The following is a 19,498-nucleotide window of genomic DNA, read 5'->3' on the forward strand; positions in this document are numbered from 1 at the left end:
CGATGTCATAAAAATGACGACATCTCCTGTATAAATGTCAACATAATGAAACTGAAACCAGCATATCTTTCGCTACGCTTTTATACACGTCCAAAAGAGTTCCTTTGCCTCGGTCCTGAATCAAAATCATTCTCGTTTCTTTTTCTACTCCCAACTCCCATCCATTCCATCCAACAGCGACGACCCCAGAGGAGTGATGCCTGAGAACACAGGTGCTTTCTGTATTTCAGGCAATGGTATTTCTCTGCACTTGTGTTCTCAGGTCACCCCTTTGGGAAGCACTGTTCAAATGGTCTTCAGATCGTCCTTATGCCTTTGTTCTGCTTATTTTTGTGTTGGAAGGTCGTATCTAAACCGTAAGGAGCTCCTGATTCGAAGTTGTTTTATTCCATTATCTTATCTTTCTGTTGAAAAGGATTTGCCAATTTCAGAACGATCTCTCTTTGGAAATTCACAGTTACAGAAAATAAAGAGTGTTTGAATGGTTTTCTTAATGTGTGCAGTTTCAGGTGAAGAGCCGATGCCCAATATTTCTGGTTTCCTGTCACTGCAAGGCTTCATGTTCTAAAGAGCAAATGAGCATCTGCCTTAGAGAAATTTCTGACCTTTCTATCATAATTTTGTCTAGAATCGTAAAGTGCATCATAGTCCTGTGAGAGTGGAGTACTTCTTTTTCTATTGCTTTATTAAGTTCGTTGTTAAGAACTGTACTGATATAATCCAGTATTTCATTTGAGGAGAAAGTCACAACAGAATGTTTCTTCTCTTTTATCTGGTACTATAAAAAATTCTAGGCTGAGTGCTTTTCAGTTCTCAAAATATGCGGTAAGGGACCCGAACAGTCGATGATCTTTTAAGTTTAAGAGAAATAAAAACAATCATAAACCAACTAAAGAGTAAACTGACAAGAACAATTAGGGTAAAAAGTATTTTCATAAAAAAAAAAAAAAAGCACAGAATTATTTCCTTTGGATATTGAATTGTCAAGTTCAACCAAATATGCAGACCTTGGTTCCTTGTGACTGAATAGGACGAGCTTGGGGTTACATCATGAATCAGAATTTAGTCATGACAGCATCCATACTCACAGTTTACATATTGGCTTCTCCTACTTCCCTTTTTCATACTCAAGAGCAATGCTGACTGCATTCTTGCTATGACGCAGAGAGAACTCAGCTTGTAGGATCTGGCGTTCTTCAATTGTCAAATCTCCATGCCTTCCCTGTAATGACAAAAGTCCTAGTAAATCATGCAATTGCCACCACTAGCAAACAAAAGTCAGGACCTCTTTCAATTGCAGCATATATGCACCCAATGATAAAAAGAGAGAGAGGGTAGTGCAATATAAAAAAGTAGCTTCTCCCCTTCCCCCACCCAAACAACCCCATGCTGCAAACACCTTAGGGACATCTACGGGAATTACGGACGCAAACATATCATGTCTTTGACATCTATATCCTCAGAGATAAACTCTATTGCTTGTATATAAATTTAAAGACTCCAGTGGTGCTCCACTGTTTGCAGTGAAAGAGTAGATCCTCACCAGGCGAGAAATTCTATCACAAACAGCATGATGCATGAGAATGCCTGCTGCGACTGAAACATTGAAAGAGTCCACCATGCCATTCATAGGAATGCTACAGTACAAGTCAGACAACTGCAAAGCCTCATCACTTATACCCCTACAGACAAATTAGCATCAGTATTAATCAGCATGCAAGAATAGATTCCCCTATGCCAGTGAACTCAGCAATTTGCTTCAAGTGAACAAATCCTTTGTGTAGGGAATGATTTGGTTTGTATGGACATGGATGCTTTTTTAGCTGTTTCACATTCTATTTTAAGAAAAATTTATGCACAGCCTTCACACCTAATGTTTGTTGTTCTTGCATAATAAAGATGGAGACAGCCAATGCTTTAGGCACCACACATGATACTGCATGATGCCCCAAACATGTTTGATGCTTCATTTCTTCATTGTTTAGCAGCTACAAGTCCACAGTTAACATGATCTGGAATACAGTTAGTCCAAAATAACTAATAAACGATAAGGATACAGAACAAAACGGAACATTGTAACATTAATTATGAAAAGATCAAATGGGCTTATTTCCTTAAAATAAATTAATCCATACACATAAATTTTCACTTCACCAAAAGGTTTTCCTAGAAGAGGAGACAAATGTCACATCAATAGTCATCCTCCCTGCATTCGCCAGTTTTGTATAGGCCATGGACAAACTATTTCATACTTCTTTCTTCTGCATTTACAGTATATCAGTTCCATGAACATCACACCACTGGTCAAATCAGAGCTATAAGGTTACTCGCATTTTTTTTTCTTTCTTTCAGTAAAGTTTACTGAAGCTTCAACAGCAAAGATACCACAGCCACCCATTGGACTGAAACCAAGATCCATATTAGAAACTCAACCCACTCCACCAACAAGGCTATTGAGCCAAATGCTACAACTTGTGCCCAGAGAACGCCAACGTCATTTTTGCAGTTAGTTTTTGTCTTTGGTGTTTTTATCATTTTTACAAGAACAATGCATTTTAGCACAAAGGAAAGAAACATTTTGTTCTGCTTCATGAGTAGGTATTATACCATAGACGAAGCCTCAACTCTTAAGAATGTCACATTATTTAGGAAAACAAAATGCTTTCTAAGCTTTCCATGGACCACAGAACCCACATAAACAAAGCTCAGAGAAGACACTCACTTGAGTTCATTCCCAACAACTATTGCTGTAGGGTATGACCAATCCATGTCATGAATAGAAACCTGCAAAGCAACAAAAATCAGATAATTCCTTACTCAACAGCTCGTAGTTCATGCCATTGGGAGCTCTGCCAATTCTACAACTACAATGCAGGCTCTGTCTAATCATGACAAGGCATTCAAAATTGTATACTTAGAATAGAGAACAATCGGCAGCCGTCTCGATCCATACCGTATCCATTCCCACATGTGTTGTTGCAATGCGGTAACCACGAGATTTCAAAACCTTAAAGCATTCTTGGGTCGAATTCCAAACTTCAATGTCCAACCATTTCTCAGCACCCTTGCTAACATGACGGTTGTCCCTATATCTGCGACAAGTAATATTTTGGAAACCAGTGAAACATGAGAATTGATAGTTCTAATGAGAACTGGTTTTACACAAACTTGTCAAACAGAAAATACTTCACGGTAACTGTAAACTAAAGATTATGATAAAAATGATATAACAGGGTTCTTTCATAAAAATGTACAAGTCAAAAGAAGAAAACACGGTTTTTCACCTCAACTCTTGCTGCACCTTTTCGAGCTGTCGCACGAAATCACATGGACAGATTGAAACCCTAACGCATCAGCCGACCGAAATGCCGCTGAAACATTGCCGAAATCCGCCAAACCCTCCACCACCAAACTGATGCCGTAACTTCTATTCTCTACCACCTTTCTAATCTTTTCCTTCCTCTCGGTCTTCATAAAAGTATCAAGTGCTTCCAAAATCTGGCTACTAGTGAGAGAAGCATCTCCTGATTTGAACTGGTCAAGGTAAGGAAACCAATAACCCTTATTCGTCGCTCCTCTTGCTTCACTAAAGTCAGACCTTCTCTCCATCTTCATTAACCTACGAACGTCTTTGGGGTTCACAATTAACTCTTCGACTCTGACTTCTGTTGACTCTTCGGGAATTTCAACCGTGGAATTAGTCGGAATTTCGTCCACCTGCTCCGCGGATGAGACTGCCGCTAGACCGTAAGAACGGATTCCGGAAGAAGCGCTAACTTTGGGGTAAAAGCCCAATCCTCGATGGGTATGGTCAAGCATGAGAAAAGGGGAGAAGGAGAAGAGAGCGGAGAGACTTCCAGACAACGGATGAAGAAGTTGACCAGGAAGAGGGAAGAAGCTCTGTGAACCTTTCCGTCTTCGCGGCTTGAACGAGGAGACTGAGACATAACTGCGGACTACCGATTTAGAGGCGCTCATAGCAGATGCTAAGCTGAGACGAAAATGGAGAATTTCAGGCGCCATGGGACAGGAGCATTCGCAGGGTCGAGATAGACCGACGGTCTCATTGCTTATTTTTTATTTTTATTATTTTATAAAAATTTAAATAATTTATTATTATTTCATTTATTTAACCAATATATCATACGAAACGGTATCTGAACCGTTTATTCCCCTATTTCTCTTGCCGTCTCTACTACCCGTACGTAATCACGTTTCCCTTCGAAAGTTTTAATTTTTTGAAAGAACAAGAACGGCTCGAAACTTGTTTTCCGTGCCAGAGGATTCTCTCTCGATTCCAGTCTTCTCCTTTTCTCCCTCTGCTGCCGAGGAGACTCTCTGCCGGACGATCGTGCGTATCTTCACCGGTAACTAGTATTTCCTCGTTCACTTACTTTCTCTCTGTCTCTCGTACAGAAGTTCCCTTTCCCCGACTGTAGAAACTTAAAATTCCTGGAGCTCAATTGTTTTCCGTTTGCTCTCTGGACAAGATATCGTATTACTAGATAAAACGTGTGTGTCCATAACTCATGTACTGCATTATTTGCTCTATGACTTACCTTAATACTCACTTGATAACATGGTGGCTTTCTGGTAGTTTTAGTTTGATAGTTGTGGTTACTGTGATTAAGTGAAAGAGAAGTTCCTTTTATCCTCGACGCTATTTATGGTCGAGCTGATTTTTGTATTTATTAATACTGAGAGAGAACCGTTAAGCACTACTGATTCGGGTCTTGTGGACTGTGGACATGGTTTTCGAATTCGTGTTTACTGATTTTACTTTTTTTAATTTCTATTCTATTTATATTTTTAATTTATAAGCAAAACTACTGCATTAATAGTAGCAATCGTGGGTTTCTGATTTATGTCTCTACTAGATTTCATTTAGCCTCACTTCGATGGATAAACACTGGTTTCAATTAAACTATTTACCTTCTTCAAGAATTGCTGATGAAGCCCTTTTCGATGGTTGCTTTCTTGCTCATTGTAGTGTAAGAGCACCAGCATGGTCCATTTGGAAATGGCCTCCTTTTAGGTCTTTTACAAAATTCCTCATATACCACTCAATAATGTTGATGGCTTCTCCATTAGATGCTTGCCATACTTTATAATTTCATGCATATAAAGTTAGTTGCCATTGGAAACATCAAATTTTTTTACTTATGCCACCTGTCATGTTCAAAACAACTCATTACAGATAAGGCTATTTGTAAAATAGATAATTTTCTTTTTGAAGGATAAAAAGGATAAGTTTAAGTTATTTTGCGGGCTAGAAGATGCCCTTCCAATATCCATTGCAGTAGTCTTAATAGCACTAGGAAATGAGTCAATTATTCCATTGCATGAAAGGGTTGTCAGAGATTTCTTCTTTTCTTTCTCTTCTGTATGTAAATAATTACAAAATGTAAGAGAATGTTTGTATAGGACAGTTGTCTGCCTTACTCCTAAAGTCCTTCAACTGCTAATCAAGTCCTATTTTGAGATTAACGGTACTTATGCCTTCTTGATAGTGCTAGTCTCATCCATTATCCTAAGTCTTCTTTCCTTAGCTAAGAAATACTGGCCATAAAGTTGTCGATGTTCTTATAGAAGAACTGGCCATGGTGTGCAATAACTGAGCACATTAATGGTCTTTGCATGAAGACTTATTCTATCTATATATGGCTCTTTTCATTTTTTTTTTTGGGGGGGTAGGGGGGGATTTGTCGAGGTGTATTTTGACTTTTAGGTACTAGCACTAATTCAGCTTGATCTGTGGATGGGCTTTTTTTAAGAAAACAAAATCTTCCCAATGAGAGCATCCTTCTCTTTGGTTCCAATAGATATCAAGCATGTTTATTCATCTCATGAGTTTTCTTCTAAAGGAGCTTTTACTGGTGATTGTCTTATTGGCCTATTGGTCTATTGGCCAAGTGCTGAATTTTGCCGATGATTGTCTAATATTCTAGTGTGGAGAACATGGCACTATGCACATCTCCTACTATGATGCATCACTGCTTCGGGCATTGTTTTGGTGCTTGTCTTTAACATTTTTCTTGTTGCTGCACTGCTTGTTCATGTTTTTTGATGTTCATCTGAAAATTTTCTATTTCTTGTCTTTTATATGATTGTGTATCCTGATTTTATGTTTCTTCTAGTCAAGAGAAAATGCTGCAGTGGCTTTAAATCTAGTTTCTGCTAAAATAATTAATGTGGTACTGGTTGGATATCTCATATTCCAGCCTTATTCATCAACCTTATGTCATCGTTTTTGCAACTTTACAGTAGTTTAGGATTTGAAGGGTTTATAACGTCGCAAAAGAAAATAATTTTTTTCAAAAAAGGAAATAATTGTTGAACTAATGTTGTTAACGGATGTCCGAACCTGTTGTATCATAATCTTGCCTCTGTCTGAGAAGTGGAAACTGTAGTCACTGGAGACAAGTCCAAGTAATAAAGGCCCCTTGTTCATGACCTCCACCAATCACCTATTTCGTTGTTAGATCCTAAAAAACACAAGAAGAAGGTGAGAAGGTGATGGAGTAATTGAAATGTTTTGTGAACTGGCTAACAAACAATAAGTTTAAGGGAAACTGGCGAACAAATTAGACATCAGTAAGCGGAAGCGAAGGTGTAGCAAACGAGGATCCCTTCCCAAAAACTTTTGTTTGGGATCTGTCGGATATGGTAACTAACTTATCTAATAAACAGGGAGACATGGAATGTAGTAAACTTTTACTTGTCAGATGCTCTAAGGCTCTTGAGTCAATGATCCAAGATGAAGAAGAAGAAGTGGCAGAGATCATACCTGAAGCAATAGTTGCAACAGTAGTGGAAGAAGATGCAGGAGATGATACCATCATAGTATTTAGTCTTTGCAAGAATTCATAATCTTCATCAGTTATAGTTGTCTTGCCTTTGTGTGACTTAGTTTTGTCTTCATTTTTATCATTATGAACTGAAGCTTGGTTGGCATTGGCCCAGTTTGGTTTGCGATGTAGCTTCCAACAGGTTTCAACTAAATGATTCAGTTCACCACAATGAGTTCAAGCCCAATTATCAGACCTTGAAGGACCAGAGCTAGTCCTACCACCTCTTTCTTGGCCTTCTCTGTAATTTCTACCGCACCCTCTGGTGGTAGAAGGTGTTCCACTGTTACTTGAGTACATAGCAGGTGATACCCCAGTGTGAGAGGTGGAAGAATGGTCTGGTATCCGAAGTAAGGTGGCACTTATGTCATCAATGATGGAAGTGCTGAGGAGCTGAGAAGTTGAGTCTTAGCCACCTCTAAGGTAGCAGCTGCTAAACAGATAGTGGCGCTTATGTCTTCAAATGATGGCTTGATATTTGCTAAACAGATATCAGCTGCTAAGGCTTCCCATTGCTTTTCTTAAACCGATATATCAGTAGAGTAGGGTTGAGCAATTTTCCACTCCTAAATCAGACCCCGAAAATGTGCCAAGAACTCGTGTAGGTTGCCCCCTTGTTTGGTATTGAATATGTTCTGAATAACATCATACAATTTATGGAGGTTCTCTGTGCTTGAGTACAACTTGACACAAGTGTCCTATATCTATTTGGTTGTGTCAAGGTAGACCACATTATTGCCCACATGCCCCTCCATGTTATTTATCAACCAGTTAATTACCAATGTATCATTCTTCAACCACTTAATATAGGAGTTGTCCTCCTCATTAATAGGTGAAGTTGGTTTGGTGAGATTTCCTCAGAGGTTCCGTGTAATGAGAAACCTTTTAATCGATTGTGACTAGCTCAAGTAATTAGATATCCTTTTTAAGGGTATAATGAAAATATGAAGAAGTTCACCCTTACTCCCCATGTAATCTTCAGCCATTAAGAATGAAAACAAAAATACTTTACTTATATAAGAATTGTAACCCAAGAGTGAACCACCGAAGAAGACTTGTATGAATAAGACTTATAAGACTTTGCAAGTCTGAACCATGTGTTAATACTCTTGTGATATGAGTAATGGAAGCACTTTGAACCAAGCTAATAAGAACCAAAAATATGAACCAACCCAAGAGGAGGGAGACCAAGACTAACTCTGGTTGGAACCAACTTGAAAAAAAGGGAAGAGCTAACCAACTCGGGTTGGAACCAACTTGGGAAAGAAGGAAGATCCAACCCAAACGAAAGATGTAATCTTTGCAGCAACTAATCATGTACTAAATAAGGAGAGTACATATTGGTTGAGATCAACAAATAAGTAAGTCATGTAATTGTTTTCTCACTTAGGAAAGAATATTCAATAAGAAATCAAATCAAGAAAGATCTTCCTTCAATCAACCACCTTCCAAAAATAAAATAGGAAACCTTCCTTTAGTGTCTTAGGTGCCACTTCAGCAAATCAATCTTAATCCTTGACTTGCCTTAAATATTTTATGTAAGGGTAATTAAGCAAGGTAATCAGTAATCATACTAAGAAAGAGATCTTGGATATCTTGGAGATCCTTTTAAAAAGGAACCTTTCTTTCTAGTGGTTTGGGGCCAACAACTAACCCAAAGAACCAGCCTTTGGTGCCTTTTTTTTTCTTGAATCTTTTGGGTAAGTCTTTCTAATCTTTTCTTTACTTGGGATATAACCCAATTAGAAGATCAAGGTAAGTGAAATTATACCAAACTCAAGAGATCTCAATCAATTTTGAGGATCTTCTAAAGAAGGAACTTTCCTTCTATAAGTCATACGCCAACTTTTTTTTTTAGGAAAAGTGTGAAATATATTACTAAGATAGAGAGATACAAACCTAACTAAACAGAACCTTCCTCCACAACAAGATGTTGGAGAAAAACATATGATTTAGCCTGATCATCCGCTAAGTGATTAGCGGATCTAGGAATATGATTCCATATACATTGTAATTGAGAAGTTAAAATACATACATCATCAAAAAGATTCCGGTGACGCCAAGGTGGTTTACATTTCTTAGTACCCCAACTGATAATGACTTGAGTCAGTCATACGCCAACTAATCATGTAACTTCAGCCTTTTCTTTCCTTTTTCCTCTTAAACTTTTAGGAAAGAAAATCTAGAGCCAATCTTAATGATAGAAGATCTTCCAACGTGAAAGAATAATATGTATCCTTTCTCAAAAAAAAAAAAAATTCTCTTGCCAAGCACCTTCACGAGTTCAAAAAAAACTTGAATTATGATATCAACCTTCATTCTTAACAACCTTTGAACCATGTAAATATTCTCTTTCAATCATAAAGCATCATGGAACCATCAATGGAATAGCAAGGCTTCATTTAACAAATAAAGAACCAGAATTCCACAAGTTCTATCAATCTAAAAACTAATCTCTTTTACCGAAGATAAAATGGATTAAACACATCGATATCAACCAAACTGAAGCTAATATATAAGATGCAGTAACTGTATCTTTTCTGATCAAAGCATGCTTAATAAACCTTTAACTTTCTGAGATATATAGCAACATTCATCTCAAGGAAAAGAAGAGAAGAAAAAACTTAAGAACCAAAAGAGGTTCAAAACTGAACCTTGTTCAATACCTCAACTCCATTTGAGAGAGTTGATAAAACCTTGATCAACCAGCATCATAATTTTGGGATCCCATACCTGAAACTCTAATATTATGTTAGATTTAGGATCCCATGATAAGGTCCTCGACCAAGAGGATGAGAGAGGAGAAAAAGAAGAAGAGAAGAAGAAAAAGCGTGGAAGAAGGAAGAGAGGGACGGCTAAGGAGATGGAGAGAGAGATTTTGAGAGAACAGTCGTAGGGCGAATTTGAGAGAGAAGAGGGGAGATAATGATCTACCCCATGCCTTGAGTCTCTATTTATAGTTGAGGAAGGAAGTTTACAATGACTACATACAAGCTCTTAAAAGGAAAAGACATAAATAGACATACATCATCTTCTTTATTTACACCCTTGTGTTATCCTTATGAGAAGACCATTAAATTATACTTTTTGCCATCTCCTTGATGTGGAGAAGGTATTTGCCTTAACACCACCCAACATTTGACCCTATCAATACCCCATCTATCAAAAAAATGAAATAGAGCAGATCGTGAAGTAGATGTTGTCAGTTGGAATTATCAGGCCCAATAGTAGCCCCTTTTCTAGTCCAATGCTATTGGTTTAAAAGAAGATGGAGGATGGCGTTTTTGTTTTGATTATAGGACATTCAACAAGATTACAATACCGGACAAATTCCTTACCCCAACCATTGAAGAGCTCTTGGATGAACTGGGAAGAGCTATGGTGTTTGCCAAGTTGGACCTGAAATCAGGGTATCACCAAATTAGGGTGAAGGAAGAAAACACGCCTAAGACAGCCTTCCGAACTCACAAAGGGCATTATGAGTTCTTAGTGATGCCGTTTGGTCTCACGGTTACCCCCTCCCCCCCTCCACATTCCAAGCCTTGATGAATCAGATTTTTCAGCCACACTTCCATAAGTTCATACTATTTTCTTTGATGACATTTTGATTATGTTGCGCACTTGGTCCATTTGAGGTTAACCCTCCAAATACTAGGAGACAATCACCTAGTTGTTAATCACAAGAAATGCTCTTTCAATAAGCAACAATTGGATTACTTGGGATAGTTAATTTTTCTGAAAAGGGTGTCTTTGTTGACCCTTCCAAAGTAGCAGGCATGCTCTAGTGGAGACCTCCCCAGGATGTCAAGGCTTTCGTGGATTCCTTGGGCTTACGAGGTATTACCATCAATTTGTAGGAGGATAATGAAAAATTGTTGAACCCCTCATGCAGTTACTCAAGAAGGACACCTTCCTCTTGAAGGAGGAGGCCCAAACAACATTTGAAAAGTTAAAACATGCCATGACCACAGTGCTTGTTTTAGCCATGCCAAAATTCTCTAAACTATTCATTGTAGAGACCAATGCTTCAGGGAAGGGAATTGGGGCAGTATTCATGTTGGAAGGGAGGTCTATAGCCCTTATCACTAAGAGCCGGCTTGAAATCGGTCTACGAACGGGAGTGCATGGCCATCGTCCCAGCAGTCCAAAAATGGAGGCACTATCTTATGGGAAGGTACTTTATCATCTGGACAGACTAGAAAAGTTTATGTTTTCTAATGGACCAACGGTTGATGGGAGAAGAGCAGCATAAGTGGGTTATGAAGCTGATCGAATTTGATTTTGAAATACAATATAAGTTGGGTACCGATATCTGGATGGTTGACTATCTTGAAAGGAGGAGTTCATAGAAATTTCAGTTCTCTCCTTTGTGTGTTTCTCCGATGTTGAAGAATTAGAACAAGAGATCCAAAAGGACGACGGCCTTAGGAAGATTCAACAGGAGTTACTGGTGGACAACTCCAGCCATCCTCATTACGGCATCGTCAAAGGCTGTTTAATGTTCAAGAAATGCCTAGTACTGCCCCCTACAGCAGAGTCTGCATTCCACAACTCCTCAAGAAATTTGAGTCAACCCCCTCTGGAGGCCATTTAGGGTACTATCATATATATAGGAGACTCGTCGACTTGGTACATTGGTTTGGTCTGAAACGAAATGTGCAAAGATTTGTGGAAGCTTGTGAAATCTGCTAGGGAAATAAATAGAATGCCCTCACACCTACGGGACTGCTCCAATCGCTTCCTATCCCTAACCGGGTTTGGGAAGACGTCTCCCTTGATTTCCTCGGTGGTCGCCCCAAAGCTCATGGCTTCGACACAATTTTGGTGGTAGTTGACAGACTAAGTACAATCATTTCCTTCTTCTCAGCGATCCATACACCGCCAAGCAAGTAGCTGATTTGTTCGTCTAGGACATCATCCGATTACATGGATTTCCGTGGTCCATTGTGTTAGATAGGGACTGGGTCTTCGTTAGCTCTTTTTGGAAGGTGTTATTCACGCAATTTGGTACTCAACTCCGCTTGAGCTCCGCCTATCATCCTCAAACTGACGAACAAATAGAAGTCGTGAACCGATGTTTGACTGCTTACATACGCTGTTTTGTGGGCGACGGTCCTAGGCACTGGCCCAAGTGGGCACATTGGCCTGAATTTTGGTACAACACTACTTATCACCGAGCTGCAGGCTTGACACCTTTCCTAGCTTTTTATGGCCAGGATCCACCATCCTTTTTGCAGTATTCTGCTTTCACATCTTGAGTGGACGAGGTCAATCAGCAACTCCTAGACAGAGATCACATAATGCTAGAACTTAGTGCCAATCTAGACAAGGCCCAAGAGAGAATGAAGGCCTACGTTGATTGCAAATGTAGAGAGGTTCACTTTCAAGAGGGTGATTTAGTTTACCTCAAATTACAACCATATCGCCTCCGGTCTTTGGCTTGCAAGCGAAATGAAAATCTTTGCCCCTGATTTTGCGGACTTACTTCCATATTCCAAAATCCACCCTGTCTTCCACGTCAGCCAGCCTCCCAGTTTCCAGCCAGCCTTTACCTTGGTGTTTAATAGATGACTTGTTCCTCTTTGTGCAGCTAGCGAGCATCCTCTGTACACGGCAACTTCAGGATGGGAACTATGAAGTGTTAGTCAAGTGGCATGACCTTTCTGATTTTGAAGCCATATGGGAATCTTATGACACTATCCTAATCCACCTTCCACCTTGAGGACAAGGTGGAGCTGAAGAGCAGGAGGAGGAGGAGAGTGAGGGGGTGGGGAGTAATGATAGACCCCTGGAAACCTATATCTACGGCAGGAGGGGTAAAAGAGGAAACAAAGTCGAAGGAAGATGTTGGGATACCCAGTAGCCCATTGAGGGAGCTCCACCTGGCACCAACAGTACTGTCCTCTAGAGGATAGTTATGTACAAACTGGGAATAAAGGGTCGTAAGGAGTGAAGAGTGGAAAGGAAGAGAAGTAGAAGGTTGGAGGCTCTAGACCCTCGAACTCTAGACAGTTCAAGAGTGGTGTTCATTGGGTTCCAACAGAAACTAATAAAGGTAAAAAATTTGTTGACTTTCCCTATATAAAAAGTACCAAAATAAAGTACTTTCGTATAACAGTAACTTTCCAAAAATAGAAACTGTTGTATTTGGTCTTCTTCATTCCTTTTTCTTCTTCCTTCTTTTATGTGTATTCAATTGTTCTGGATGACTTTTTTCTTCCACAAGTGAGCTATGTACTACATCAGTATGTATCTCCTACGTTGGGTTTGCAAACTGGACAAGGCTTAGCACTGGATAATCCTTGACTGCTGCGTGAGCAAGGCAGAATTTCTTTCTGACATATGTTTGCCCTAGATTGCATGCATGATTGAGGCAAGTTTAGGAGGATGAAAAAACAGTCACATTGTATTGACAAAAACCTGTGAAAAATATCAGATACCACAGATGAAGTCTGAATACTGTGCTGTACACTGTGCCACATCTTGTTGCTAGGCCTGTCAGGCAGTCAATTGAATAATGGAGAGCTATGTGTCAAACAATAAAAGACTAGAATACATAGTTATCAAGTGCCTCAAGGTCTTGGTGGTATCAGATGATACAGCAGATACAGACTGTTCTATCTATCTGTATTGACCACTGTAGTACTGCCTCAGGGACCTCCATTGCTGTACACATGACCAACAACTTGGCCAGCTAAACTCGTAATAATGGGCATCAGTGATTTGGTAAGCCGTGAAATACAGGAAGCAGTATCACACATATTTAGCAGAAAAAAGATATCTGAACTGTATATATATAGCAGGCAAGAATGGACTGTATATTGCTCCCCATTGCTTCCCATTGCTTTCCATTATCTATTATTAAGCATAATGAAGACATGTGTTACCTTCTTTTTGCTCCAATTCGAACCTTAAATCTGTTCTTTGAGGATTGCTTGTTCAAGGCTTGATAAGTTCTATGGTATTAACAGAAAGATGAATGTAGACTAAGACTTCAGTTGATTAACTGTTATGGGCAATATGGGCAATATTGGGGAAGACTGTGGGCTGATGATGAGTTTACATGTGATACTGTTCTGCTTATTTTTAACTGGTTCTCATCTTTGTAGACCAGCATGACTCAAATGGCAGAAAGTATGTTAGGAATGCCTGGGCTTTGGGCTAGAGATAACTATGAAGCATTAGATCATTACACCACAAAAATTGGTGGACTACCTGTGAGTCTCGGAAAATTCTTTTAAAAATCATACCTTCTGGTTTTTTTAGTGATGGTTGAATATTTGCCATTAAGCACTACTGGTTGCTTTGTAGGATTGGCCCATTTCAGAAACAGATATCAATCCTGATCTACTCCAGTGTGCCATTTGTGGAAAGAGACTCTGCTTGGCTGCACAGGTCAGTATCATTTAAAAATATGCTGCATTGTCTTCTAAATCAGGTCATCCACTACAGTAGTTCTCTCCTTGATTTGCAGGTCTATGCTCCTATTATAAGAAATGGTATGAAGATTGAAGAGCGTACAATTTACATTTTTGGTTGCACAATGCCTAACTGTGGAAGCAATCCTAATAGGTACAGCTATACTTTCTCGAGGGGGCTTGGCTCTGTGGGCCATGAGACATTCATACTTTTTGTTGTTTTCCTTCTAGAATCAACTAGCACAATTGTAATCTACTTTCTAATTGCAGTTGGTGTACACTTCGAGTACAGAGGTCGTGTATTATAGTGGATACGAACTCCTCAGCTGAGGATTTGGTTCCATTGTCTCCATCATCCTCTGACAACTGGTGGGAAGTTAATGTGATGGTCCACAGTTCTGCTGAGGATGATGATGGAAGTGAGGATGATTTAGATTTTCAGGATTTAGGAAAGGCTCTTTCAGAAGCTGCTTGCCTAACTGCTCATTCCAATAGAGAAACTGGTCAGCCTTATCATATTGATAATGCAAAGATGCCTCCTAATAAATCACACACAAAAGTGCAAAGAACTAACAGACCAGGTATCTTTCCTGCAAAGAGTATCTTTAGATTTTCCGTGAACATGAAATTGAGTAATTTGACTATTATTTTTGTGAACGTGATTTGTAGATTTCCATTTGCATTTTACAGATTTGCGTTTTATTTATCTTTTTTTATAATTCTTCACTTCTGTCATCTGATGCTGTATTATACATTGGAGATTGTTAGTGCTATCAATAGAGCAGTTACCTTGAACATGTGGTACTCCGTGCTTGTAACTGTATTGACCGAATCCTTTTGTCAATGTGATAAATTGCAGATTTTATCTTTTGAAAATTCTGAAGTCTAGCAGTTCAATTATTGCAATTAGATGCATTAACCCCTGGAGTTGTCAGGGTCATTATAAACATTTTATGTCTTATTCCGTGAAGTGTTTAGTTTCTGTGCTTGTTGGTTATAGTTCTTCTTTGATTGCAGTGGCACCTTGCTTTTATATCTATTGTCAGGAAGAACCAACTTCTACTGATGTTGGTGCTGCTTGTGCCAATTATCAATCACTTTCCATCAAAGATAACAGGAGAAGTCATGTTGATGACCAGGGAGATGAAAAATGGGATCAAGAAAGTTACGAGTATGATAGGGCACTGAATGCTGATAGGACATACTTGAAGTTCAAAAAGCGCATAGATGCAAATCCAGACCAGTGCTTCAGGTATGGAGGTTGCCAGCAAGATTGCTTGTGTCGAATTATTTTTAGATTTGGAAAATGTTTACAGTTACTTTTACTAGATGCCTGCATTTGTCAGGCCAAATTGGGAGTCTCCCTCCAATTGCTCTGTTTGTTTAATTCCACACCACATTCTCAAAAAGATGCTGCATTTGTTTCTTCAATATGTAAAAAAGGAGAAAAAGCAAGGAAGCATGAATTAAAGTTGTTTCATGAAATTCAGCTTAGACCCATCTCAAAGTTTCTGAAAAATCTATTGGTAATGTAGAAATATTGATCCGAAGCACATTCAGTAAAGATTAAAAAAGCAATCTGAAAGGATTTTCGTCGATGATCTACTGTAATGCGATTCTGGTCTTGTCCTCCTTTGATCAAAAAAAAAATGTCTTCCTCTTCTCAGGTACTCATACGGTGGTAGACCCCTATTGGCTACAAATAAATTGGGGGAGCCAGGGGTTTGTGGTCTTTGTGGTGCATCTCGTCACTACGAAATGCAGCTGATGCCACCACTTTTATACTTTCTACGGGAGGCCGCGGATGGTTCGTCTACTCCTTCACCTGAGGGTTGGGACTGGATGACGCTTATTGTATACACTTGTTCAGAGGTTTGATTTTCACTTTTATTACTAAAATATTTTTTGTTTTGACAATTTCCATTCTAACATGGTCGAAGAAAATACCTGTTATATATGTAACTTTGATACATATTACAAGCAACAACATAGAAATACTTCAATTCCTTTCTTGCAGAGTTGCTGTCAACAATCAAATGCTGTTAAAGGTGAGGGTGGCTGGATTGTGGCCAAAGAGGCCACAATACTACAATATGAAGATTTTTCAGACAACTTGATGCAACTGTCTGCCTTCACCCCCCACTGAGGCGGTTTGTGCAACACATCTTCCTCCGAAAAATACATAGACTCAAAGCTGCCATTTTCTTGTGGTGTATTTATTTATAGTCTATACCATTGCCATTTTATTAGTGGGTATCGTGACTTGTTCTTTACTGTTTATATCTAGATTTAACTGTGAAGGTCCAATAGCATATAATCGATGTATTATTAATAATCTTTGATTTCAGGTATTTCTAACCTTTGTTCAGTAGTCAAATAATGAAAAAAAAAATCTTTCTAAATACTATGGTCACCTGTTACTCGCTTGAGTTCTATCCAAATTTTATTGATTATTGCAGTTAATTTAGATTGGCCTGTCTTCCAACTTGATGTAGAAAGAGCTTTCTTATATTGAGATTTATAAGATGAAATTTTATGGAGCAATCTCCTTGGTTTGTTTCTTAGGGGAGGAGACTAAGATTTATACGCTAAAGAAAACATTATATGGACTTAAAAGAAGTCTGAGTGCTTAGTTTGACAAGTTTAACCATAGTATGATATTCTTTGGGTTTGTGATATCTACTTCTGGTCATTCAGTTTTTATTTTGTGGAATTGTGGAATTCTATTGGTACTATAATTCTTATTGTATATATTGATGATATTGTACCCAAGGTATAATGGATGTGAAGGAGTATATCAAACATAATTTTCAGACAAAGGACATGAGTAGTCTAAGATATTTCCTAGGGATTGAGGTCGGAATGAGTTCCACAAGAATTTTCTTATCACAAAAGAAATATATAACTGATTTATTAAGTGACATAGGTTTGTTATGTGCAAGGCCCATGAAAACTCCTATAGAAATCAATCATAATTTATAGGATAACATAAGTCCAAAGTTGAAAGTTAGTACTCAATATAGAAGATCGGTTGGAAAACTTATTCATGCAACAGTTATAAGGCCAAATATTGCATAGTCAATTTATGGAGCATCCAAAGAAAGTTAATCTAGAAGTTGTATATCAAATTCTAAAATATCTTATGATTGATTATGCAAGCTATAAACTTGATAGAAGATCTACCAGTGGTTAATGTACTTTTATCGGAGGAATTTGATATTCTAGAAAGGCAAGAAACAAAATGTTGTAATCAGGTCAAGTGTAAAAGCATAATAAAAGGCAACGATTCATACAACTTGTGGATTGATGTGAACTTGTGGATTGATGTGAGTGGAGTCCATGTTGAATGAGTTTGGGTTTAAAAGTAGACATTCCTATGGATATGTTTTGTGAGGATCAGGTTGCTATATCTATGTATATAGTTATCCTATATTTGATGAGTGTTTGAAGTGGATTGTCACCCCATCCAGGATGTTGTTATGCAAACGACCATATCAACTTCACATGTGAAAGTCCTCATAGCAAATTGGAAATGAGCAGAAGAAGATAATTTTATTTAACTAATTTGTTCAAAAATTCAGAAATTTTTAATTAAATTAAATATTTATAATATCCAAATGCAAGAGTGGGAGGCTAGAATGAGCAGAAGAAGAGCGAGAGAGCAATTGAGCGCACAAGTGAAAATAAGTTACACTAGCGTTCGCCTTATCCCTTTTAACTCCCTCGGTTCTCGGTAGTCTTCTTTCTAAGCATTCAGGGTGCAGACTCAAACATCATGATCTCTTCATCCTTCTCCTTCTCGGACCGTCTCTTTCTCCGTTCTCCGATTTCTTCAGTCTCCGAAAAGCAAAGAGATGAAAGCCCCGTTCCGAAGGTTCAAATCGTAGCAGGAAAGACCGCTCGCTCCTCGATTTCTTCTTCGTCGTCGTCGTCGTCGTCTTCTCGAGTTCATTACAAATCTCTTCCTTTGGCCGCTTCCCTTGCGGTTCTTTTCTGGTCAAATCCTGGTAATTAAATCGACCGATTTTGTGATTTATTTGGCTCTGTTTCAGATAAAATTAATTTCTTCCAACCCGGAAAAAGGGTAGTCTTAATTTCTTATAAAATTTCGCTTCTGGGTCTTGCAGTGAATGCTGGAATTTTATCTGGATTCCCCGGGTTGGAGTCCATCCCCGGTCCTCAACTACCTGAGGTTGAATTTCTTAAACGATTTAATGGTTTGATTTCAACCCAATTTCATAGCGAATTTTGATTTCTCCTTTTTTTCTGAATTTTATAAGCAGTGAGCTAAACCTGTTACTTGTGTTCAGAGGAAAACCAAAAGAGGTATGCTGAAAATGATGCAAGATTTAAATCATCTCCTGTGCTCAAGGAGTTGCTGGAAAGATCGAGATTGAACAAAGAAAGGTGCCTTTTCGACCACTTTGATTCTCTTATATCACATTTCAGTATTCTGGTTCATTTGCGGTCTAAAACGACTGGCATTCGAAAATTGATAGGAATAAACGAGCTGTGGAAGACAAGTATTGCATCCGAGGGGCAGAGTGGGGCGTTGGAGATTGCTCGACTGCAGGCATGACAGAGCAACAAAAAGAGGATTTCATTACCATGTTGAAGCAACGAGGTGCTGCAGAAAATGAACCAGCTCCATAACTTTCTTCAGTTTTACTTTCTAAAACTCATCCAGAAGCATTTGGAACAGCGATCAGAATGACCTCCGTTTTTTGCAATTTATGAGAAGCTGACTCTGATACAAAAATATTTCGCCAAATGCAAATTCAGTGGCTCTCTTCTTCTGTGTTTCATCCCATTTACACCAGAGTGTTCTAGGAAACCTTCAACCGCTGAGAGGGGTTTACTGAACGTGTCTCCATCTACTCCTTCCCACATCGTCTTCTCAGTATATAGTATTGAAGCTTAAAGTAAGAAGATCAGTGAACTGGGTTAGAGAGCAAACTAGGAATATACAAATATTATAATTTTTAATTTCAAATATATATAATTTTGTATGTATTTTTCACATCAATAATTAAATTGATCCATATGATATATTTTAAATTATTTATTATAAAAGATTCAGTGATATGGTTAAAATCTAATGTAATAATTATTTATTTTTGTTAATTAATATTTATTTAAATTATTTGAGAGATCTAACTAAATTTGCTACATCATTTTTGTATTATCATGACTTAATGTTGCCACACTAACTCTAAAAATATATATTCTAGA

At 38.4% G+C, this 19,498-nt stretch overlaps 3 protein-coding genes and 1 long non-coding RNA gene across 6 annotated transcripts; 3 read left to right on the top strand and 1 right to left on the bottom strand.

Moving 5' to 3' along the window:
• The first annotated feature begins 91 nt into the window (after positions 1 to 91).
• Positions 92 to 610, top strand: LOC137952526 (uncharacterized). Its single transcript, XR_011112307.1, has 2 exons — positions 92 to 356; positions 504 to 610. It is a non-coding gene; the product is annotated as an uncharacterized lncRNA (long non-coding RNA).
• A 203-nt stretch (positions 611 to 813) lies between these two features.
• LOC137953005 (uncharacterized) lies at positions 814 to 4,025 on the bottom strand. The gene is made up of 5 exons (XM_068800174.1): positions 3,302 to 4,025; positions 2,954 to 3,092; positions 2,723 to 2,784; positions 1,544 to 1,682; positions 814 to 1,222 (listed from the first exon to the last, which is right to left on the bottom strand). The coding sequence occupies exons 1-5, from the start codon at positions 4,021 to 4,023 to the stop codon at positions 1,109 to 1,111; spliced, it is 1,176 nt and encodes a 391-aa protein (XP_068656275.1). The 5' UTR covers positions 4,024 to 4,025; the 3' UTR covers positions 814 to 1,108.
• On the top strand, positions 3,968 to 16,639 carry LOC137953006 (uncharacterized). 3 transcript variants are annotated; one of them, XM_068800176.1, is made up of 8 exons: positions 3,968 to 4,374; positions 13,958 to 14,065; positions 14,160 to 14,243; positions 14,323 to 14,420; positions 14,537 to 14,847; positions 15,284 to 15,518; positions 15,934 to 16,138; positions 16,284 to 16,639. In XM_068800176.1, exons 2-8 carry the CDS (start codon positions 13,964 to 13,966, stop codon positions 16,410 to 16,412), a joined length of 1,164 nt encoding a protein of 387 aa, XP_068656277.1. In that variant the 5' UTR covers positions 3,968 to 4,374; positions 13,958 to 13,963; the 3' UTR covers positions 16,413 to 16,639. The 3 variants fall into 3 exon arrangements, with proteins under 3 accessions (XP_068656277.1, XP_068656276.1, XP_068656278.1); XM_068800175.1 differs by having other exon boundaries at positions 3,968 to 4,367; XM_068800177.1 differs by having other exon boundaries at positions 3,968 to 4,367; positions 13,963 to 14,065.
• A 1,323-nt stretch (positions 16,640 to 17,962) lies between these two features.
• Positions 17,963 to 19,124, top strand: LOC137953899 (uncharacterized). Its single transcript, XM_068801449.1, has 4 exons — positions 17,963 to 18,273; positions 18,394 to 18,483; positions 18,577 to 18,673; positions 18,766 to 19,124. The coding sequence occupies exons 1-4, from the start codon at positions 18,042 to 18,044 to the stop codon at positions 18,917 to 18,919; spliced, it is 573 nt and encodes a 190-aa protein (XP_068657550.1). The 5' UTR covers positions 17,963 to 18,041; the 3' UTR covers positions 18,920 to 19,124.
• Positions 19,125 to 19,498: the final 374 nt, after the last annotated feature.

The sequence above is a fragment of the Aristolochia californica genome, unplaced genomic scaffold (genome assembly GCF_029961685.1).
Source record: "Aristolochia californica isolate CCGP_79_NKW_82.1479 unplaced genomic scaffold, dmAriCali1.0.hap1 SCAF_16, whole genome shotgun sequence".
In the NCBI taxonomy this organism is placed as follows: domain Eukaryota; kingdom Viridiplantae; phylum Streptophyta; class Magnoliopsida; order Piperales; family Aristolochiaceae; genus Aristolochia; species Aristolochia californica.